Here is an 18962-nt window from a genome sequence, read left to right as displayed (position 1 = left end):
CGCACCCGCTCGCGTTACGAAAATTCCGCTCGAGGGTTAAAAAAAGATTACACTGACAAATGCGTTTGACAGAACACAGAATAAACCAGTATCCTGTATCAAGGTACCTCCTGTTAGGAACGTGTGTGCACTCAACTACTGTGATATGACTTTCAAATGACAGAGCACAGCAATCACTCGTCCTTTTCTTGCCTGGCTATTATCACTGCAGCATTTGATAGTATCCGTGGATGTTCTAGTACGTCTAGTACGTACAACAGGGGGCTGACCTGCTAGAACATGCATTGATACTATGAAATGGCGCTTTGATAATGGTGAGGCTGTAGCTGAAATGTAGATTTGCCTAATAAAACTTGCAAGAAAAGGATGACTGATTGCTCCGCTCTATCGTTTGGAAGCAGGATCGTGTAATTTACTGTCTAATGAATGCAGTGCACACTCACTGTATGTGTAAATAGCCTTCTTACAAGGGAACCTCCCCATCGCACCCCCGTCAGATTTAGTTATAAGGTGGCACAGTGGATAGGCCTTGAAAAACTGTACACAGATTAATCGAGAAAACAGGAAGAAATTGTGTGGAACTATGAAAAAAATAAGCAAAATATACAAACTGAGTAGTCTATGTGCAACATATGCAATATAAATGTAAATATTGACTGAGGAACGCCGTGGTCCCGTGGTTAGCGTGAGCTTCTGCAGAGCGAGAGGTCCTTGGTTCAAGTCTTCCCAGCAGCGAAGATTTTAATTTTTTATTTTCAGATAATTATCAAAGTTCAAGCACTTACACAAAATCAACTTCGCTCTCCAAAATTCCAGGACATGTTCAGATTTGCTTGGACATATGCAGGATCTGACGGTCTACACGCGGAAAAACTTGAAAACGTTAAAAACATATGTTTTGACAGAGCACAAGGAAAACTGTGCGACTGCGAAACTGTTGCATTCATTTGTTGCAGTTTATGTGACAAACTCCTATGTTTTCATCACTTTTTGGGAGTGATTATCACATCCACAAGAAAACCTAAATCGGGCAAGGTAGAAGAATCTTTTTACCCATTCGCCAAGTGTACAAGTTAGGTGGGTCGACAACATTTTCCTGTCATGTGACGCACATGCCGTCACCAGTCTCGTATAGAATATATCAGACGTGTTTTCCTGTCGAGGAATCGGTTGACCTATGACCTTGCGATCAAATGTTTTCGGTTCCCATTGGAGAACCACGTCCTTTCGTCTACTCGTCGCACGGTTTTGCGGTGCGGTCGCAAAACACAGACACTAAATTTATTACAGTGAACAGAGACGTCAATGAACGAACAGGCAGATCACAACTTTGCGAAAATAAAGAATAAAATTATTTCACCCGAGGGAAGACTTGAACCAAAAACCTGTGACTCCGCAGTTGCTCACACTAACCACGGGACCACGGCGCTCCTGAGTCCGCCATATCCTTGTGTGGCCTATCTTGCACATGGACTACTCAATTTGTATATTTTGCTTGTTTTTTTCATAGTTCCAGACAACTTCTTCCAGTTTTCTCGATTGATCTGTGTTCAGTTTTTCAAGGCCTATCCACTGTGCCAGCTTATAACTAAATCTGAGGGGGGTGCGATGGGAAGGTTCCCTTGTTAGTATCGGAACCCCTTAAATGGAAACTGTGCGTAGTGCGTGGAAGCGCGGCTCACCTTGATCCAGATGAGAACGTAGCAGAGCGAGATGAGGGCGAAGGGCACGACGTAGAAGAAGAGCAGGTTGCCGAAGAGGAAGTAGAGCGCGCCGTCGGCTGGGTCGGGCCACACCTCGACGCAGACGCGCACGTCGTCCAGCACGGACACCAGGTCGAAGAAGAGCGCCCACGGCAGCGTCGTGGTCAGCGCCATCAGCCAGATGGCGGCGATGATGAGCCGCGCGCGCCGCTTCGTGATCTGGAACTTCAGCGGCCACCAGATCGCCAGGAACCTGCCGGCAAGGGAACACCTGCTGCAGCGCTCGCGCGTCGTCGGGGCGGATTACTGCGCAGCTGGCCATTCCGGCTGCAGCGCTGTGAAGACAACTTGCAACAAATGTCAAATCTGTATTTACTTCTCTGCAAGCTTTCAGTGCAGTTTTTTTCCTTTTTTTTATTTCGTCCCCCCACTCCCCATATGGACGGGGGTTGGGGATAGAGGGGGGAAGGGAAGGAGCTATAAACGATACAGGCAATCCGGTCTTGATAGTAAAATTTAATTGCATTAAAAAGAAACAAGTTACAAAGAGGGGAGATATTTACATAGAATTTAAAACTTTTTTGAGGGGGAAAAATATAAACGGAAGTTCTTAGATACGAGGCGTGTTTTTTAAGTAAGTATCGTTTTGAAATTAAAAAACGACGTGCTAAGATATCCCAATAATTTTATTTTTTCATGAAAGCCTGTACCCTCATCTACTTTTCTACATAATTTCCGTCAATATTGAGGCACTTGTCATAACGTTGTACCAGTTTTTGAATACCCTCCTCATAGAAGTCTGCCGCCTGACTTGTTAACCATTGCATCACCACTGTTTTGACTTCGTCATCGTCTTGAAGACGCTGACCGCCCAGGTGTTTCTTCGAGTGCAGGAACAGATGGTAGTCACTGGGCGCAAGATCGGGGTTGTACGGAGGATGATCTAGAGTTTCCCATCGAAAACATGAGATGAGATCTTTGGTCTGATTCGCAACATGCGGACGGGCAATGTCTTGCAGCAAAACGATGTCTTTGCTCAACTTCCATGGAGTGTTGCTTTGATTCTGGTGTGACTTAGACCACCCATGTTCCTTCGCCCGTAGCAATTTGGCTTAAGAAATCATCACCGTCGTTGTGGTACGACTCAAGGAAAGTCAATGCACTGTCTAAACGTTTGGTTTTGTGCACATCCGTCAACATTTTCGGTACCCAACGTGCGCACAATTTTCGGTAATTCAAGTTCGATCACAATGTCATACAAAACACTACGAAAAACATTACGAAAATCATCCCGCAAGGAGGAAATCGTAAAACGTCTGTTTTCTCTCACCTTATTGTCCACTTCCTGTACCAAACTTTCATTAACGACCGAAGGACGCCCACTCCGTTGTTCATCGTGAACATTTGTGCGGCAATCTTTAAATGCTCTCACCCACTTTCTTACCATTCCATCACTCATGATGTTTTCTCCGTAAACTGCACAGACCTCACGATGAATATCGAAAGCTTTTAGGCCTTTAGCATAAGAAATCTTATAACAGACCGTACTTCACAGTCGGTGGGACTCACGATTATCGGAGGCATCTCAAACACTCAATACACAACGTAAAGAAGGAAGAATCAGACTGTAATGGCGTCAGTGCGTAGATTAAGGTATAGGCTTTCATGTAAAAATAAAATTATTGAGATATCTTAGCACGTCTTTTTTTAATTTCAAAACGGTACTTACTTAAAAAACACGCCTAGTATATGAGAGATATGACCTCCTGCATTAGCGTTTAAAAAATAATAACAATAAAAGGTACAACGAAACTCAAGAACCGCTTATTTAAAAACATTTATAAGGTGATGCCGATGTATTGACATTTAAAGGAAGCCCTTTCTGTCACTGAGAACCTGAAGGCTCTGCCCTGGTACAGGAAGGCTGTTGTTGAAGTGGGAAATGTTGGCCAGTGAGGAATGTAGGGAACTGGTGGTGGTATAAGGATGGAGGACTGGTGCATATCACCGGTGGGGTAGGAGTGGCTTTTGGGACAGAAGAAATGGTGGAGTAGAGAGGGCTAACAGTAAAAGGGGGGGGGGGGGGGCGTGAGGAAAGAAAGGAAGATAGTGGAAAAAAAGGAGGTTGAGGTAATGTGTGGAGGGGAGGGAGACGAAGCCCTGGTGAGGTGGAATGGGTGGGATGGACGTATAGCTGGTAGCACGGGTAAATGTCGCTTCAGAGTTCGTGATCTGGGAGAGCGAAATGGTTGAAGTTTTTTTGGGAGAGTATGTGCAGCGTGTGTAGGTGTAGGGCTTGTGGAATGTTTTGTTAAAGGCGTGGCAGTGTATGAGGATTGGAAAGACGGGAAACGATAGGCTTATTGCAGTGGAGTTTGCGATTGGTGTAGATTGTTCAGAGTCAGTGAGGACAGACGGGAATCTGAAGAGCTGATAAAGGCTCCTTATGGTAGAAGGTAAACTGATGCAGAAAGCGAGACGGAGTGCATGGCTTTCGAGGATCTAAAGCGAGGGGCGGATATCCACGCAGCATTTGCAATAGAAAAGGATAGGAAAGATTAAGGATTTGTGCGTGTGAAGGACAGTGGAATGGTCTAGTCCCCTTGTCCGGGCGGTGAGTAATGTTTTTCAGTGCAAACACACAGAATAGGTAGGAGACATGCCTTCAACATCTACGTACACTAATAACGTTATAAAGCCGTCTTGTTTGTTTCCCTATTTGAATACGCTAATCTACTATATGAACTTTTGTGGAGATTTCACAGGTAACTTGTGTGTAGCTTGAGGCTGAATACATGCTTTATATCAGAAAAATCGGAACGCGGAAAAAAATATTGTAATTTAAAATTTTAATGAAGATCATCTGCTCAGCTCAGCAATTCGAAAGTTTAATCACGCTGCAGTACACCAACAGCGTTGTTAGTGGTTTTTAACTCCGTGACGGATGTCTTTTCGGAAGTTTACGCCATTGGCACAATTAAGAGCTACATCCTTATATTCGCGAATGCAAACTAACAGTAACTTACTTGGCTAGTATATACGGATTTACTGATTTCGCTTTGTGTATTAAAAACTTAACGACATTGCTTTGCTTCAAGTTTTATTTATATTCTTTACTGAGAAAAACGAATTTATTAAGATTGCTTTATGATTTGGATGCCCTCTCCTTACATTTTTGTTTAATTTCGTTTACAAGTAAAAATGCCTAGAAAATAGTCGTGTCTTTCTGAATGGGCCAGAATGGCTAATGGGTTCATGAGGTCTCAAGAATCCAACGAAGATCGTGAGGTGAGACTTGCTCTGGCTCAAGAACACCAGGATTCAACTCGTTTTTTGGAAACGCCTTCCGAAAGCGGAGCATGACGTAACTCTGATTGAGAGTGTCTTGCATTATCTCGCTCCTCAGAACCCTTCACTGACAGAGGGTTAGAGTTACTTCCCTGCAACGTAAAATTATAAAAGCGAAAATTTAGACGAAAAGTAGCGCAGGCAAGTCAATGTTTATACCCCGAACTTCGCTTAAGCCTGTACGTTTTAAACGCGTACAATTCTCGCTGAGCTTAAAATAAGCCATGACTAAAAAGTACAAGTCCACACGCTGTGTTTTTCGAGCATGGACCTTAGTTGCTTCTCGTATGATCAGCTCTTCCTGGCTCTTCCTCATGTTAATGAAGCAAACAAGCTCTTCGATCATGTCTCGATCATACTACATCAAGCGCTGCATACAAAGAAGCTATACAAGTCAAAAATAAATCCCACACTTTCGAAGTCTCCGGCACAGATAAATAAATACCCCAGCGACGCTGGCTTTCTCAGCTTTTTCTGTATCTAAGCAAACATTATACGCTGTCCTGCAGAAGTTAAGGATGAGGTAGATGAAGTATCAGAACACATTAACTACTGTGTAGAAATGAAAGAAAGTGCTAGATCATGTTGCCAGAGATCTTCCAGTCGTGCGCAGAAAAGAGGGCGTCACATGGCGTGAGGTCAGCGCAACTGTAGCGCCAAATGAGACTGGCCTCGCAACGCGCGTCAGTTGAAGGAACGGGAAAAGATAATGTGTGTGTGTGTGTGTGTGTGTGTGTGTGTGTGTGTGTGTGTGTGTGTGTGTCTGTGTTTCTGAATCACCGAAGAGTTAAGGTGCTCTGCGGTGGTGCTCATTACATCACGGGCTGGAGACAACATTTAGGTGAAGTTGCATGGGAAAGAGTCATCAAAAAACTGGAAGAAAGAAGAAGTGTGATGAGTGTAATTCAGGAGTTTGGTATTGCTGACAGCATTGTTTCACATGGATGGGGAACTTTCCGAATCGTAGGCACTGCTGCCCGAAGGAGAGGATTCTGGTCATACATAAAGCACACCAGTGGCAAGACGCAATCAATACCTTCACTGCGCGAGAACAACGGAGAAGTCACTGATGACAGTACCACTAAAAGCAGAGTTATTAAACACGGTTTTTCGAAACTCCTTCACCAAATAAGACAAAGTAAATATTCCTGAAGTCCAACCAAGAACAACTTCCAAGATGTGAAACATATAAGTAGATATCGGAAGAACGAAGCAGCTTAAATCACTTAATACAGGAAAGGCCTGCGGTCCAGAGTTTATACCAGTAGGGTTCCTCTCAGAATATGCTGATAAAATAGTTCCATATTTAGCAGTTATATACAACCACTCGCTCACAGGAAGATCCGTACCTAAAGACTGGAAAATTTCTCAAATCACATCAATACCCAAAAAGGGAAGTAGGAGTAATCCACTGAATTACAGGCCTATATCACTAACATCGATTTGCTGTAGGGTTTTGGAACATATACTATATTCGGAAATTATGAAGTACCTCGAATAAAACGATTTATTGACACATAGTCAGCACGGTTTCAGAAAATATCGTTCTTATGAAACACATGACTGGGTGTTGTGTGATGTCCTTAGGTTAGTTAGGTTTAAGTAGTTCTAAGTTCTAGGGGACTTATAACCATAGCTGTTAAGTCCCATAGTGCTCAGAGCCATTTTTATGAAACACAACTAGCTTTCTATACTCATTAAGTAATAAGTGCTATCGACAGGGAATGTAAAATTGATTCCAAATTTTTAGATTTCCAGAAGGCTTTCGACACCGTTCCTCGCAAGCGATCAAAATGATCAAACGACTTGCAAAATGATTTAGATAAGATATCTGTATCGTGCGAAAAGTGGCAATTGACGCCGAATAAGGAAAAGTGTGAAGTTATTCACATGAGTACTAAAAGAAATCAGTTAAATTTGGATTACGCGATAAGTCACACAAATCTGAAGGCTGTAAATTCAACTAAATATTTAGGGATTACAATTACAAATAACATAAATTGGAACGATCACATAGATAATATTGTGGATAGAGCAAACCAAAGACTGCGATTCATTGGCAGAACACTTAGGAGGTGCAGCAGGTCTACTAAAGAGACTGCTTACACCACGCTTGTCCACTCTATTCTGGAGTATTGCTGTGCGGTGTATGATTAGCATCAGGTGGGACTGACGGATGACATCGAAAAAGTACAAAGAAGGGCAGCTCGTTTTGTATTATCGCGAAATAAGGGAGACAGCGCCAGAGACATGATACTTGAATTTGAGTGGCAATCATTAAAACAAAAGCGTTTTTCGTTGCGGCGGGATCTTCTCGTAAAATTTCAGTCACCAGTTTTCTCTTCCGATTGCGAAAACATTCTGTTGGCACCCACCTACATAGGGAGAAATGATCATCACGATAAAATAAATCAGGGCTCGCTCAGAAAAATTTAAGTGCTCGTTTTTCCCGCGTGCCGTTCGAGAGTGGAACGGAATAGAGACAGCTTGAAGGTGGTTCATTGAACCCTCTGTCAGGCACTTTATTGTGAATAGCAGAGTAATCACGTAGATGTAGGTTGTCGAACGTGTCAACTACGGCTACAGGTGACCGCTATATCGTGCAGCAGGCAAGAAGGAAGCCAGGTGTGGCTGTAAACGCATTTAACAGGACTGAGAGGCACGCAACCTCACGCTCCACAGTGGCACGTCGACTGTATGGGGGTTGCTCTCTTTGCCCGACGACCAGTTCGTTGCGATCCTTTGACAGCTTCACATCGGCGGCAGCGTTTGCCGTGGCGCAAAGAGCACAGGACATGCCATGAAGGAATGTAGTCCCGCGCTCTTGTTAGATGTGAGCCGATTCAGTCCGAACAGTGACTCTGGAGGTGCTCTCATATGGCGAGAGGTGGGAACAAGTAATGCACAATGGAAAATTTTCGAACATGATCGTTTTGTTGGTCCAAATGCTATTGTGTAAGGATGGAGAATGTTGTAAGGCGGTACTGACGACCAAATCTTCGAACACGTCGCACTCACTGGGCAATGTTGCTGTGACACTGTCGTCCACCTCCATGTGCGTCTTGTCAGGGGTGTATTCACCCTTCATTTTTATGGATGAAAATGAGCGACTGCGTCAAACAGTGCAAGTGGAGGAGCTTTTGTAACGAGAGGATACTCCGCGAATGGGCCGGCCTGGCTGTTCAACCGACATAAATCCTATCGAGTACTTGTGGGACGCCTTGGGGGATACGTATTGCAGCACGCCACATGCACCATCGACCATGGAGCAGTTGTCGGCCGCACTCTTGGAGGAATGGAACACAGTACCACACGAACTAGTATCAACTTTATGGACAGCATGGGACCACATTCGAGAGTGTAAAGAACCATGTCCCATCTTTTGTAATGTTCAGCGTAGGTATTGAATAGAATTGGGGAGACAAGAAATTTGTGGCACAACTTGACTAGAAGATGGGATTGGTTGGTAGTACATGTTCTGAGTCATCAAGGAACCAGCAGTTTAGTATTGGAGGGCAGCGTGGAGGGTAAAAATCGTAGAGGGAGACCAAGAAATGAATACACTAAGCAGATTCAGAAGGATGTAGGCTGCAGTAGGCACTGGGAGATGAAGCAGCTTGCACAGGTTAGAGTAGCATTGAGAGCTGCATCATACCAGTCTCAGGACTGAAGACCACAACAACAACAACAACAACGTTCGTGATTGCCTTTTCATAAAAATGTCAGTTTCGTCTCACTGCGTACTTTTTCAGTCATTGCGTATTTTTTTCAGTTAGTTTCTGTACCATATTGAACCAGTTCTTTCAATGTAAGGTCCAAGTTTTATCGAGCTATGTTACATGTCGGTGACACATTATGCGAAAGTTAGTTTCGTTCTCAGATTTTCACACGCCTCGCAGTTCCGTATTTTCAGCATCTCCGTGACACCCTCCCATTGCTGAAACAAACTCTGTCCATTAAAATTCTCCATCTTTGTATGCGCTAAATACCGCCCTCTTTTATGAGGGTGTCACACAGTTGAGAAATGTTCTTGGAAGATTGCATGAGCGTTTTGCAAAGCAGTTTCCTTTATAGACCTATTCCAATTTTCTAGTATCCTACCACTGAATCGAAGCCTTTATTTTATTTTATTTTTTTTAATTTTTTTTTTTGTCATCAGTCTACTGACTGGTTTGATGCGGCCCGCCACAAATTCCTTTCCTGTGCTAACCTCTTTATCTCAGAGTAGCACTTGCAACCTACGTCCTCAATTATTTGCTTGACGTATTCCAATCTCTGTCTTCCTCTACAGTTTTTGCCCTCTACAGCTCCCTCTAGTACCATGGAAGTCATTCGCTCATGTCTCAGCAGATGTCCTATCATCCTGTCCCTTCTCCTTATCAGTGTTTTCCACATATTACTTTCCTCTCCGATTCTGCGTAGAACCTCCTCATTCCTTACCTTATCAGTCCACCTAATTTTCAACATTCGTTTATAGCACCACATCTCAAATGCTTCGATTCTCTTCTGTTCCGGTTTTCCCACAGTCCATGTTTCACTACCATACAATACTGTACTCCAGACGTACATCCTCAGAAATGTCTTCCTCAAATTAAGGCCGGTATTTGATATTAGTAGACTTCTATTGGCCAGAAATGCCTTTTTTGCCATAGCGAGTCTGCTTTTGATGTCCCCCTTGCTCCGTCCGTCATTGGTTATTTTACTGCCTAGGTAGCAGAATTCCTTAACTTCATTGACTTCGTGACCATCAATCCTGGTCTTAAGTTTCTCGCTGTTCTCATTTCTACTACTTCTCATTACCTTCGTCTTTCTCCGATTTGCTCTCAAACCATACTGTGTACTCATTACACTGTTCATTCCGTTCAGCAGATCATTTAATTCTTCTTCACTTTCACTCAGGATAGCAATGTCATCAGCGAATCGTGTCATTGATATCCTTTCACCTTGTATTTTAATTCCACTCCTGAACCTTTCTTTTATTTCCATCATTGCTTCCTCGATGTACAGATTGAAGAGTAGGGGCGAAAGGCTACAGCTTTGTCTTACACCCTTCTTAATACGAGCACTTCGTTCTTGATCGTCCACTCTTATTATTCCCTCTTGGTTGTTGTACATATTGTATATGACCCGTCTCTCCCTATAGCTTACCCCTACTTTTTTCAGAATCTCGAACAGCTTGCACCATTTTATATTGTCGAACGCTTTTTCCAGGTCGACAAATCCCATGAAAGTGTCTTGATTTTTCTTTAGCCTTGCTTCCATTATTAGCCGTAACGTCAGAATTGCCTCTCTCGTCCCTTTACTTTTCCTAAAGCCAAACTGATCGTCACCTAGCGCATTCTCAATTTTCTTTTCCATTCTTCTGTATATTATTCTTGTAAACAGCTTCGATGCATGAGCTGTTAAGCTGATTGTGCGATAATTCTCGCACTTGTCAGCTCTTGTCGTCTTCGGAACTGTGTGGATGATGCTTTTCCGAAAGTCAGATGGTATATCGCCAGACTCATATATTCTACACACCAACGTGAATAGTCGTTTTGTTGCCACTTCCCCCAATGATTTTAGGAATTCTGATGGAATGTTATCTATCCCTTCTGCCTTATTTGACCGTAAGTCCTCCAAAGCTCTTTTAAATTCCGATTATAATACTGGATACCCTATCTCTTCTAAATCGACTCCTGTTTCTTCTTCTATCACATCAGACAAATCTTCACCCTCATAGAGGCTTTCAATGTATTCTTTCACCTATCTGCTCTCTCCTCTGCATTTAACAGTGGAATTCCCGTTGCACTCTTAATGTTACCACCGTTGCTTTTAATGTCACCAAAGGTTGTTTTGACTTTCCTGTATGCTGAGTCTGTCCTGCGAACAATCGTATCTTTTTCGAAGCCTACCATCTGATTTTCCTACGACTTAGTCGATGAGATCTTTCCTTTTTTTTCTCTTACGAATTATTACGTATGAGTTGTCTTATTCTAATCGTTACTCACTGACATAATAATCGTAGGACAGAATGATTTTTCGTTCCGAAAATTGCACAGCTTTACGTTCCAGAACATTCCACGCAAATAGCCAATTCTTGCACCACTTCGAATTTTTATCAAGATCTGACGGAATATTTGTGCAGCTTTTCTTCCGCAGCTTTTTTAAGAACATGTCATGTGCGAAAGGTGTGAGGTTACTACCTTCTGAGAGGTCTTTAATGGGAGTTAGGGGGAGGAGACCAGACAGCGAGGTCATCGGTCTCATCGGATTAGGCAAGGACGGGGAAGGACGTCGGCCGTGCCCTTTCAAAGGAACCATCCCGGCATTTGCCTGGAGCGATTTCGAGAAATCACGGAAAACCTATATCAGGATGGCCGGACACGGGATTGAACCGTCGTCCTCCCGAATGCGAGTCCAGTGTGCTGGCCACCTCGCTCATCATTATCATCTGTGTTCTGCCTAAAGGCAGGTTTTCACATGGTAGTTCTCCAGGCTGCCCGGTCTTCTGCCATCCTCTTCAGGTCTGCATAATTTCCTCTTCCCTTTATGTCGTCTATCATCTTGTATTTCCTTCTTCCTCTCAGTCTTCTCCCACAACCCAATCCTTCCAAAGCATCTACTAGCAAGCACTCCCTTCTCAATGAATGTCCCAACCAGTTCTTTTTCCTTTCTCTTACAACCTTCAGCAGACATCTTCTCTCACCAACCCTTTCCAATACTCTTTCATTACTCACTCTTTCCATCCAGATTATTCTCTCCATTCTCCTCCACATCTACATCTCAAATGCTTCTAATCTTTTTTCATCCGCTCGTCTCAGTGTCCATGTTTCTGCCCCATATAGTGCAACACTCGAGACAAAACATTTGCCAAGCCTTTTCCTTAGTCCTTTATCTAATTTGCCACATAAGAGTCTGGTCTTTCTGTTGAATGCTTCCTTCGCTATGGCAATTCGTGTTTTCACCTCCTGGTGACATCTCAAGTCTTCAGTTATTGTGCTTCCGAGATATTTAAGTTCACTTACTTGGCTAATGGTAGATTGTCCTATTTTAATGTTGGACAGTCTGCGTCTTGTACCGATGACCATACTCTTTGCTTTGCTGTGTTTATTTGCATCCCATATTCCACACAAGCTTCATTCAGATCTTTGAGCATATTATTCATTGTTCGCTCACTTTCTGCCACCTATACCATGTCATCAGCAAATCTTATACATTCTATTCTCTTTCCACCAATACATATTCCTCTTTTCCCATCTAAGCTTTTCGCAATAACCTCTTCAAGGTATACGTTAAACAACAGTGGGGAAAGGCAACAACCTTGTCTAACACATCGTCCAATGCTGCTTCCTTCTGACATTTCATTTCCAATCCTTATCCTTACTTTCTGGTGTAAATATAGATTCGGTATCAGTTGTCTCTCTTTCCAATCCTTTCCTCTTCAAGATATCCATCAGCTTGTTCCACTGAACTCTGTCAAAAGCGTTTTCTTAGTCTATAAAAACAGCAAAGATTTCTCTATCCTTTTACATATACCGGGTGATCAAAAAGTCAGTATAAATTTGAAAACTGAATAAATCACGGAATAATGTAGATAGAGAGGTACAAATTGACACACATGCTTGGAATGACATGGGGTTTTATTAGAATCAAAAAAATACAAAAGTTCCAAAAATGTCCGACAGATGGCGCTTCATCTGATCAGAATAGCAATAATTGGCATAGCAAAGTAAGGCAAAGCAAAGATGATGTTCTTTACAGGAAATGCTCAATATGTCCACCATCATTCCTCAACAATAGCTGTAGTCGAGGAAAAATATTTTGAACAGCACTGTAAAGCTTGTCCGGTGTTATTGTGAGGCATTGGCGTCGGATGTTGTCTTTCAGCATCCCTAGAGATATCGGTCGATCACGATACACTTGCGACTTCAGGTAACCCAAAAGCCAATAATCGCACGGACTTAGGTCTGGGGACCTGGGAGGCCAAGCATGACGAAAGTGGCGGCTGAGCATACGATCATCACCAAACGACGCGTGCAAGAGATCTTTCACGCGTCTAGCAATATGGGGTGGTTCTAATAAAACCCCATGTCATTCCAAGCATGTGTGTCAATTTGTACCTCCCTATCTACATTATTCCGTGGTTTATTAAGTTTTCAAATTTATACTGACTTTTTGATCACCCGATATCTTTCACCTCGCTCGGTGGTCTTTAACGAACAACATGAACAGCAAGGATCCCGACACACTTCCGTGTGACACGCGTGACGCTACATTCAAATCAGCGGACGACTCGTCATCCAAAAGAACAGCTGCGTCCTTCCTACCAAGAATTGCTCTGTACAATCACAAACACCGTGTTGTTCACTATAACTTAGCGAAAATCGAACCTAGACGTTTTGGCTTCTTCTGGATGTATTGGTGTTGGCGTATCTTAACTGCTTCATCCTGGGTGTAGCATATGGATACTGCAGAAGGCCACAAGGGGAATTTGTTCAGAAATTCTGCTTATTGTTCTTTTTCAGCATTACTGACACTATTGCGCCTTGCAGCGTGTCTTTATCGACACTGAACGCGGCGGACGATCGATACTTTCGGTATCGATCAGGGAGGCACTAAGAAAAACTGAATGCCTAGCTAGAAAAAGGAGCTTTGCTCTACGCCGGGTGAGATCGATGATCCTCCGGTGAGAAGTCAGGCGTACGACCACTACAGGGAGTGCTTCTCTTTATTGTAGCGGGGCGGCTGCCGAAGCGCTAAACAAAGAGAACGGGGCCACGGCGGCCGGCGCCTTCCCTTTGCTCACTTTCTCGTTAAGCCTGCGAGCGGCGCTGGACACGGAGAAGCGGGGACAGACGCGCCGAGCAGCGAGCGCGCCAGAGGCAGGGGCCTCGAGGGCGCCGCGTCCCGCGATTGCAGCCCGGGCTACTGTCTCCTCTTCGGGAACTACAGGAACTACTGAAAGATGACTGTAGAAGCAGACTTTCATTACTGATTTATTCATACCTATACTAATAATAAATCTTTAAAACCGTCGTGTCTGTCTGTCTTTGAACACCCTCACCTCCGAAACCTCTGCACCAGCTTCCATGGGGCTTTCGCAGGTAACTTGAACACCGTTTGGGGCACAGTATAGGCCTTATTTCATCAAAATCGGATAACGAGAAAAAAAGATATCGTGATTTAAAGGTCTGCTAAAACTTTCTTGTCTGTCTGTCTATCTGAACACGCTAATCTCCAAACTTACTAGACAGATTATATGGGGTTTTTACTCATACCTTCAGCGTAATTACGGGCACCGATTACAACATATTTCATAAAAATCGGATCACGAAAAGGGAGATAATAGTATATATTATAAAAAATGTATATGTGTGTGTGTGTGTGTGTGTGTGTGTGTGTGTGTGTGTGTGTGTGTGTGTGTTCCACATATTCTGTGAAACCATTCGAACGATGGCAGCCAAACTTAGTATACATTTCACTTATTGTCTGGAAAGAATCACTGTGGGAGTAAGAACCACCTATCTTTCAAAGGGGTAAGGGTAGCGGTGAAAAAGAACTGTAGCCCACGATGCGAGAATACCCAGATTTTATTCACCCAGTATTTGAGAACGAGAGCACAGTGACTAGCAACAAACTTTATACACTATTTCAAACATTCACAAAGATTTTTCTAGCTAACAAATCCATCGGCCCCCACATAATGAGGAAAGGAAAAAGATCTATCGCGTACTACATTTTCGCTGTTAATTATGGCATCAGGCATGAAATTGTAATTTATTTCTTTTTTTACTACTAACTCCGTTCACGACACGTTTTGCAGACAGTGTTCACATGTAGCACTGAATATACGAGTACGTGCAAAACTATATCATTATCCCGCACACAGTTCGGAAGATAAGACGTTATAAACACTGAGATGCGTGAAAAACTCCACATTGTGCATGACGTTGAATTTATTACTTCTCTGGTACTAAATCTATTATCACTGCATTTTGCAGGTAGTATCCACATACACTGCCCTCCATAAGTTTGGAAACACCATGCCGCGTATTACAACGGAGCGAGATGGAAGTGATCTATGTGAATTATTGGTTAGAGTACGGAATAGCAAGCTCAAATAACGGTTAATAATGACACGTACAGTAACGTACACTTAATTATTTTACATATACATACATATAGGGACATTCTAGTATTGCTCTGTTTTATGTAAGCCGACGTTACCCGTCTATGCAGTTCTACTAAACACGCCAGGTGGCGCGAGTAGGCCGCATGGCTATCTAGAGGTACGAAGTTTACATTTCTGTTCACTTGTATTTGCGTTTGCAAACACGCCGCAAAAGTAACTGAATATGGCCCCAAAGTGCCAGATTTCTTATGAGTCACGGGTAATGATAATCACTTTGCACCAAGAACGCAACAGTGTCCGACAAATAGAAAAGAAATTGATGATTTCCATCAGCGGAGTTGTCAAAACCATACACCGGCATCGAGAAACGGCCTCCTATGTAGATCGTCCTCGCTCATGAGCACCCAGGAAAATGTCAGAACGCCTGGAAAAGTACAGGGTTATTACAAATGATTGAAGCGATTTCACAGCTCTACAATAACTTTATTATTTGAGATATTTTCACAATGCTTTGCACACACATACAAAAACTCAAAAAGTTTTTTAGGGATTCACAAATGTTCGATATGTGCCCCTTTAGTGATTCGGCAGACATCAAGCCGATAATCAAGTTCCTCCCACACTCGGCGCAGCATGTCCCCATCAATGAGTTCAAAAGCATCGTTGATGCGAGCTCACAGTTCTGGCACGTTTCTTGGTAGAGGAGGTTTAAACACTCAATCTTTCACATAACCCCACAGAAAGAAATTGCATGGGGTTAAGTCGGGAGAGCGTGGAGGCCATGACATGAATTGCTGATCATGATCTCCACCACGACCGATCCATCGGTTTTCCAATCTCCTGTTTAATAAATGCCGAACATCATGATGGAAGTGCGGTGGAGCACCATCCTGTGGTACGTTTAGCTCCCTGCTTGCTTTATTCGTCGACTTCCGCGGGCTACGCGTGAAACTTGCCCGCACGCGTTCAACCGTTTCTTCGCTCACTGCAGGCCGACCCGTTGATTTCCCCTTACAGAGGCATCCAGAAGCTTTAAACTGCGCATACCATCGCCGAATGGAGTTAGCAGTTGGTGGATCTTTCTTGAACTTCGTCCTGAAGTGTCGTTGCACTGTTATGACTGACTGATGTGAGTGCATTTCAAGCACGACATACGCTTTCTCGGCTCCTGTCGCCATTTTGTCTCACTGCGCTCTCGAGCGCTCTGGCGGCAGAAACCTGAAGTGCGGCTTCAGCCGAACAAAACTTTATGAGTTTTTCTACGTATCTGTAGTGTGTCGTGACCATATGTCAATGAATGAAGCTACAGTGAATTTATGAAATCGCTTCAATCATTTGTTATAGCCCTGTATTTGGTAGTGAACACTAAACATAACAGATTAAAAACTGTCCGTCAATTGACTGACGAACTAAACGCAACGATGGATATACCGGTGTGTGAGTCAACAGTGAGATGACGCCTGGCAGACAACAACCTCCGAGGTTAGGTAAACAAGGAAAGCACTGTTGCACCCTGTTAACAAGAAGAAAAGGCTTCAGTGGGCTAAGACACACCAACATTGGACAACGGGGGATTGGGAGAGTCTTGTTCACTGATGAATCAAAGTTCGAAATATTTGGAAGTAAACGCCGTCGGTTTGTATGCCGTTTACCCCATGAACGCTTGAATCCTCAGTGCGTAATTCCAACTGTAAAGCATGGAGAGGGTTCTGTGATGGTATCGGGATTCTTTGGAGGGAATAAAGTCGGCGATTTGGTGAAAATAGATGGAAAACTGAACCAAAAGGATTAACATGCCATTCTCCAGTGACATGCTACGACATCTGGTTTGCGTCATTGGGAAAGGGTTTGCCCTGCAGCAAGACAACGACCCGAAACATACGTCTCGCTTATGTCAGAACTATGTGAAGTCTCTAGAGGTTCGTAAAATATTGAATGACATGGAACGGCCGCCCCAATACCCTGATTGTAACCCAATCGGGCTGCTATGGGATGACAGGAGGATCCGAAAACGGGAAATCATGAGTGGGTCACAACTGTGGGAGGTCCTGCAGCAAGAGCGGAGATTAATTCCAACTGAAACCTTGGCAAAACTGACGCAGCGCATGCCGAGAGCGTGCAGGGCTGTGATGAAAGCAAAGGGTGACTATTTTGAGGAATTGAAAATTTAATTGTTGCAGCTTCCTGTCTATTATTTGAGCTTAATAAACATTTGGAAAACAACAAAATGCATTTTTATTCTGTAATTTTTTTCCCATTGTCTATAATGACTAGGTGTTTCCAAACTTATGGAGGGTAGTGTATGCCGCTGCAAGTACCTACAAAATCATATCATTGTAGGCACAGAGAGAGGGAGAGGATGAGATGTACAGAGAAAAAAAATAGGTGGTGTTGTACAGGGAGAGAGAGAAGAGGAGATGAATATAGCAAAGAGGAGGAGATGGACAGAGAGAGGGGAGGTGGGAATGGACGAAGATGGGAAACTAGCAGGTGGACAGAGAGAGGGGCAGGAGGAGACGGACAGAGAATGGGGGCGGCTGAGGGGGACAGAGGGAAGGGGGGACAACGAGAGAGGCAGAAGAGACTGGCAGAAAGAGGGGGAAGATATTTAAATAAATACGTACCTGGGCAACGCCAAGTACACTGCTGGTTAATTTTGATATAAATAAATACTACAGATTTTTTTCTTTGTCCTTATGTCTCGAGAAGGGAAACACAGTGTGGGAGTGCATATTTATTTCCTGTATCAGTCACCTTCCTCTTCCACTCCTATCCAGTCCCCACATATATCTACATCTACATACATACTCCGCAATCCAATATACGGTGCGTGGCGGAGGGTGCCTCGTACCACAACTAGCATCTTCTCTCCCTGTTCCACTCCCAAACAGAACGAGGGAAAAATGACTGCCTATGTGCCTCTGTACGGGCCCTAATCTCTCTTATCTTATCCGTGTGGTCTTTCCGCGAAATGTAACTTGGCGGCAGTAAAATTGTACTGCAGTCAGCCTCAAATGCTGGTTCTCTAAATTTCCTCAGTAGCGATTCACGAAAAGAACGCCTCCTTTCCTCCAGAGACTCCCACCCGAATTCCTGAAGCATTTCCGAAACACTCGCGTGATGATCAGACCTACCAGTAACAAATTTAGCAGCCCACCTCTGAATTGCTTCTATGTCCTCCCTCAATCCGACCTGATAGGGATCCCAAACGTTCGAGCAGTACTCAAGAATAGGTCGCATTAGTGTTTTATAAGCGCTTTCCCTTACAGATGAACCACACCTTCCCAAAATTCTACCAATGAACTGAAGACGACTATCCGCCTTCCCCACAACTGTCATTACATGCTTGTCCCACTTCATATCGCTCTGCAATGTTACGCCCAAATATTTAATCGACGTGACTGTGTCAAGTGCTATACTACTAATGGAGTATTCAAACATTACAGGATTCTTTTTCCTATTCATCTGCGTTAATTTACATTTATCTATATTTAGAGTTAGTTGCCATTCTTTACACCAATCAGAAATCCTATCCAAGTCATCTTGTATCCTCCTACAGTCACTCAACGACGACACCTTCCCGTACACCACAGCATCATCAGCAAACAGCCGCACATTGCTATCCACCCTATCCAAAAGATCATTTATGTAGTTAGAAAACAACAGCGGACCTACCACACTTCCTTGGGGCCTCCGATGAACACTCACCATCGAGGACAACGTACTGGGTTCTATTACTTAAGAAGTCTTCGAGCCACTCACATACTTGGGAACCAATCCCATATGCTCGTACCTTA

General features: G+C 43.5%; 1 protein-coding gene across 1 annotated transcript in view; it reads right to left on the bottom strand.

Moving 5' to 3' along the window:
• LOC126418941 (neuropeptide SIFamide receptor-like) overlaps positions 1-14037 on the bottom strand; it is a 141907-nt gene extending 127870 nt beyond the window's left edge. The window contains exons 1-2 of the mRNA XM_050086363.1: positions 13805-14037; positions 1683-1956 (exon numbers count right to left, since the gene is read on the bottom strand). Coding sequence (XP_049942320.1) covers positions 1683-1956; positions 13805-14037 — 507 coding nt within the window. The remainder of the gene's footprint in view (positions 1-1682; positions 1957-13804) is intronic.
• Between the last annotated feature and the right edge of the window lie 4925 nt (positions 14038-18962).

Source organism: Schistocerca serialis, chromosome 1, assembly GCF_023864345.2.
Source record: "Schistocerca serialis cubense isolate TAMUIC-IGC-003099 chromosome 1, iqSchSeri2.2, whole genome shotgun sequence".
NCBI classification, from domain to species: domain Eukaryota; kingdom Metazoa; phylum Arthropoda; class Insecta; order Orthoptera; family Acrididae; genus Schistocerca; species Schistocerca serialis.
Note: the sequence above shows the minus strand (reverse complement) of the source record. Positions and strands in the feature narration are given on the sequence as shown.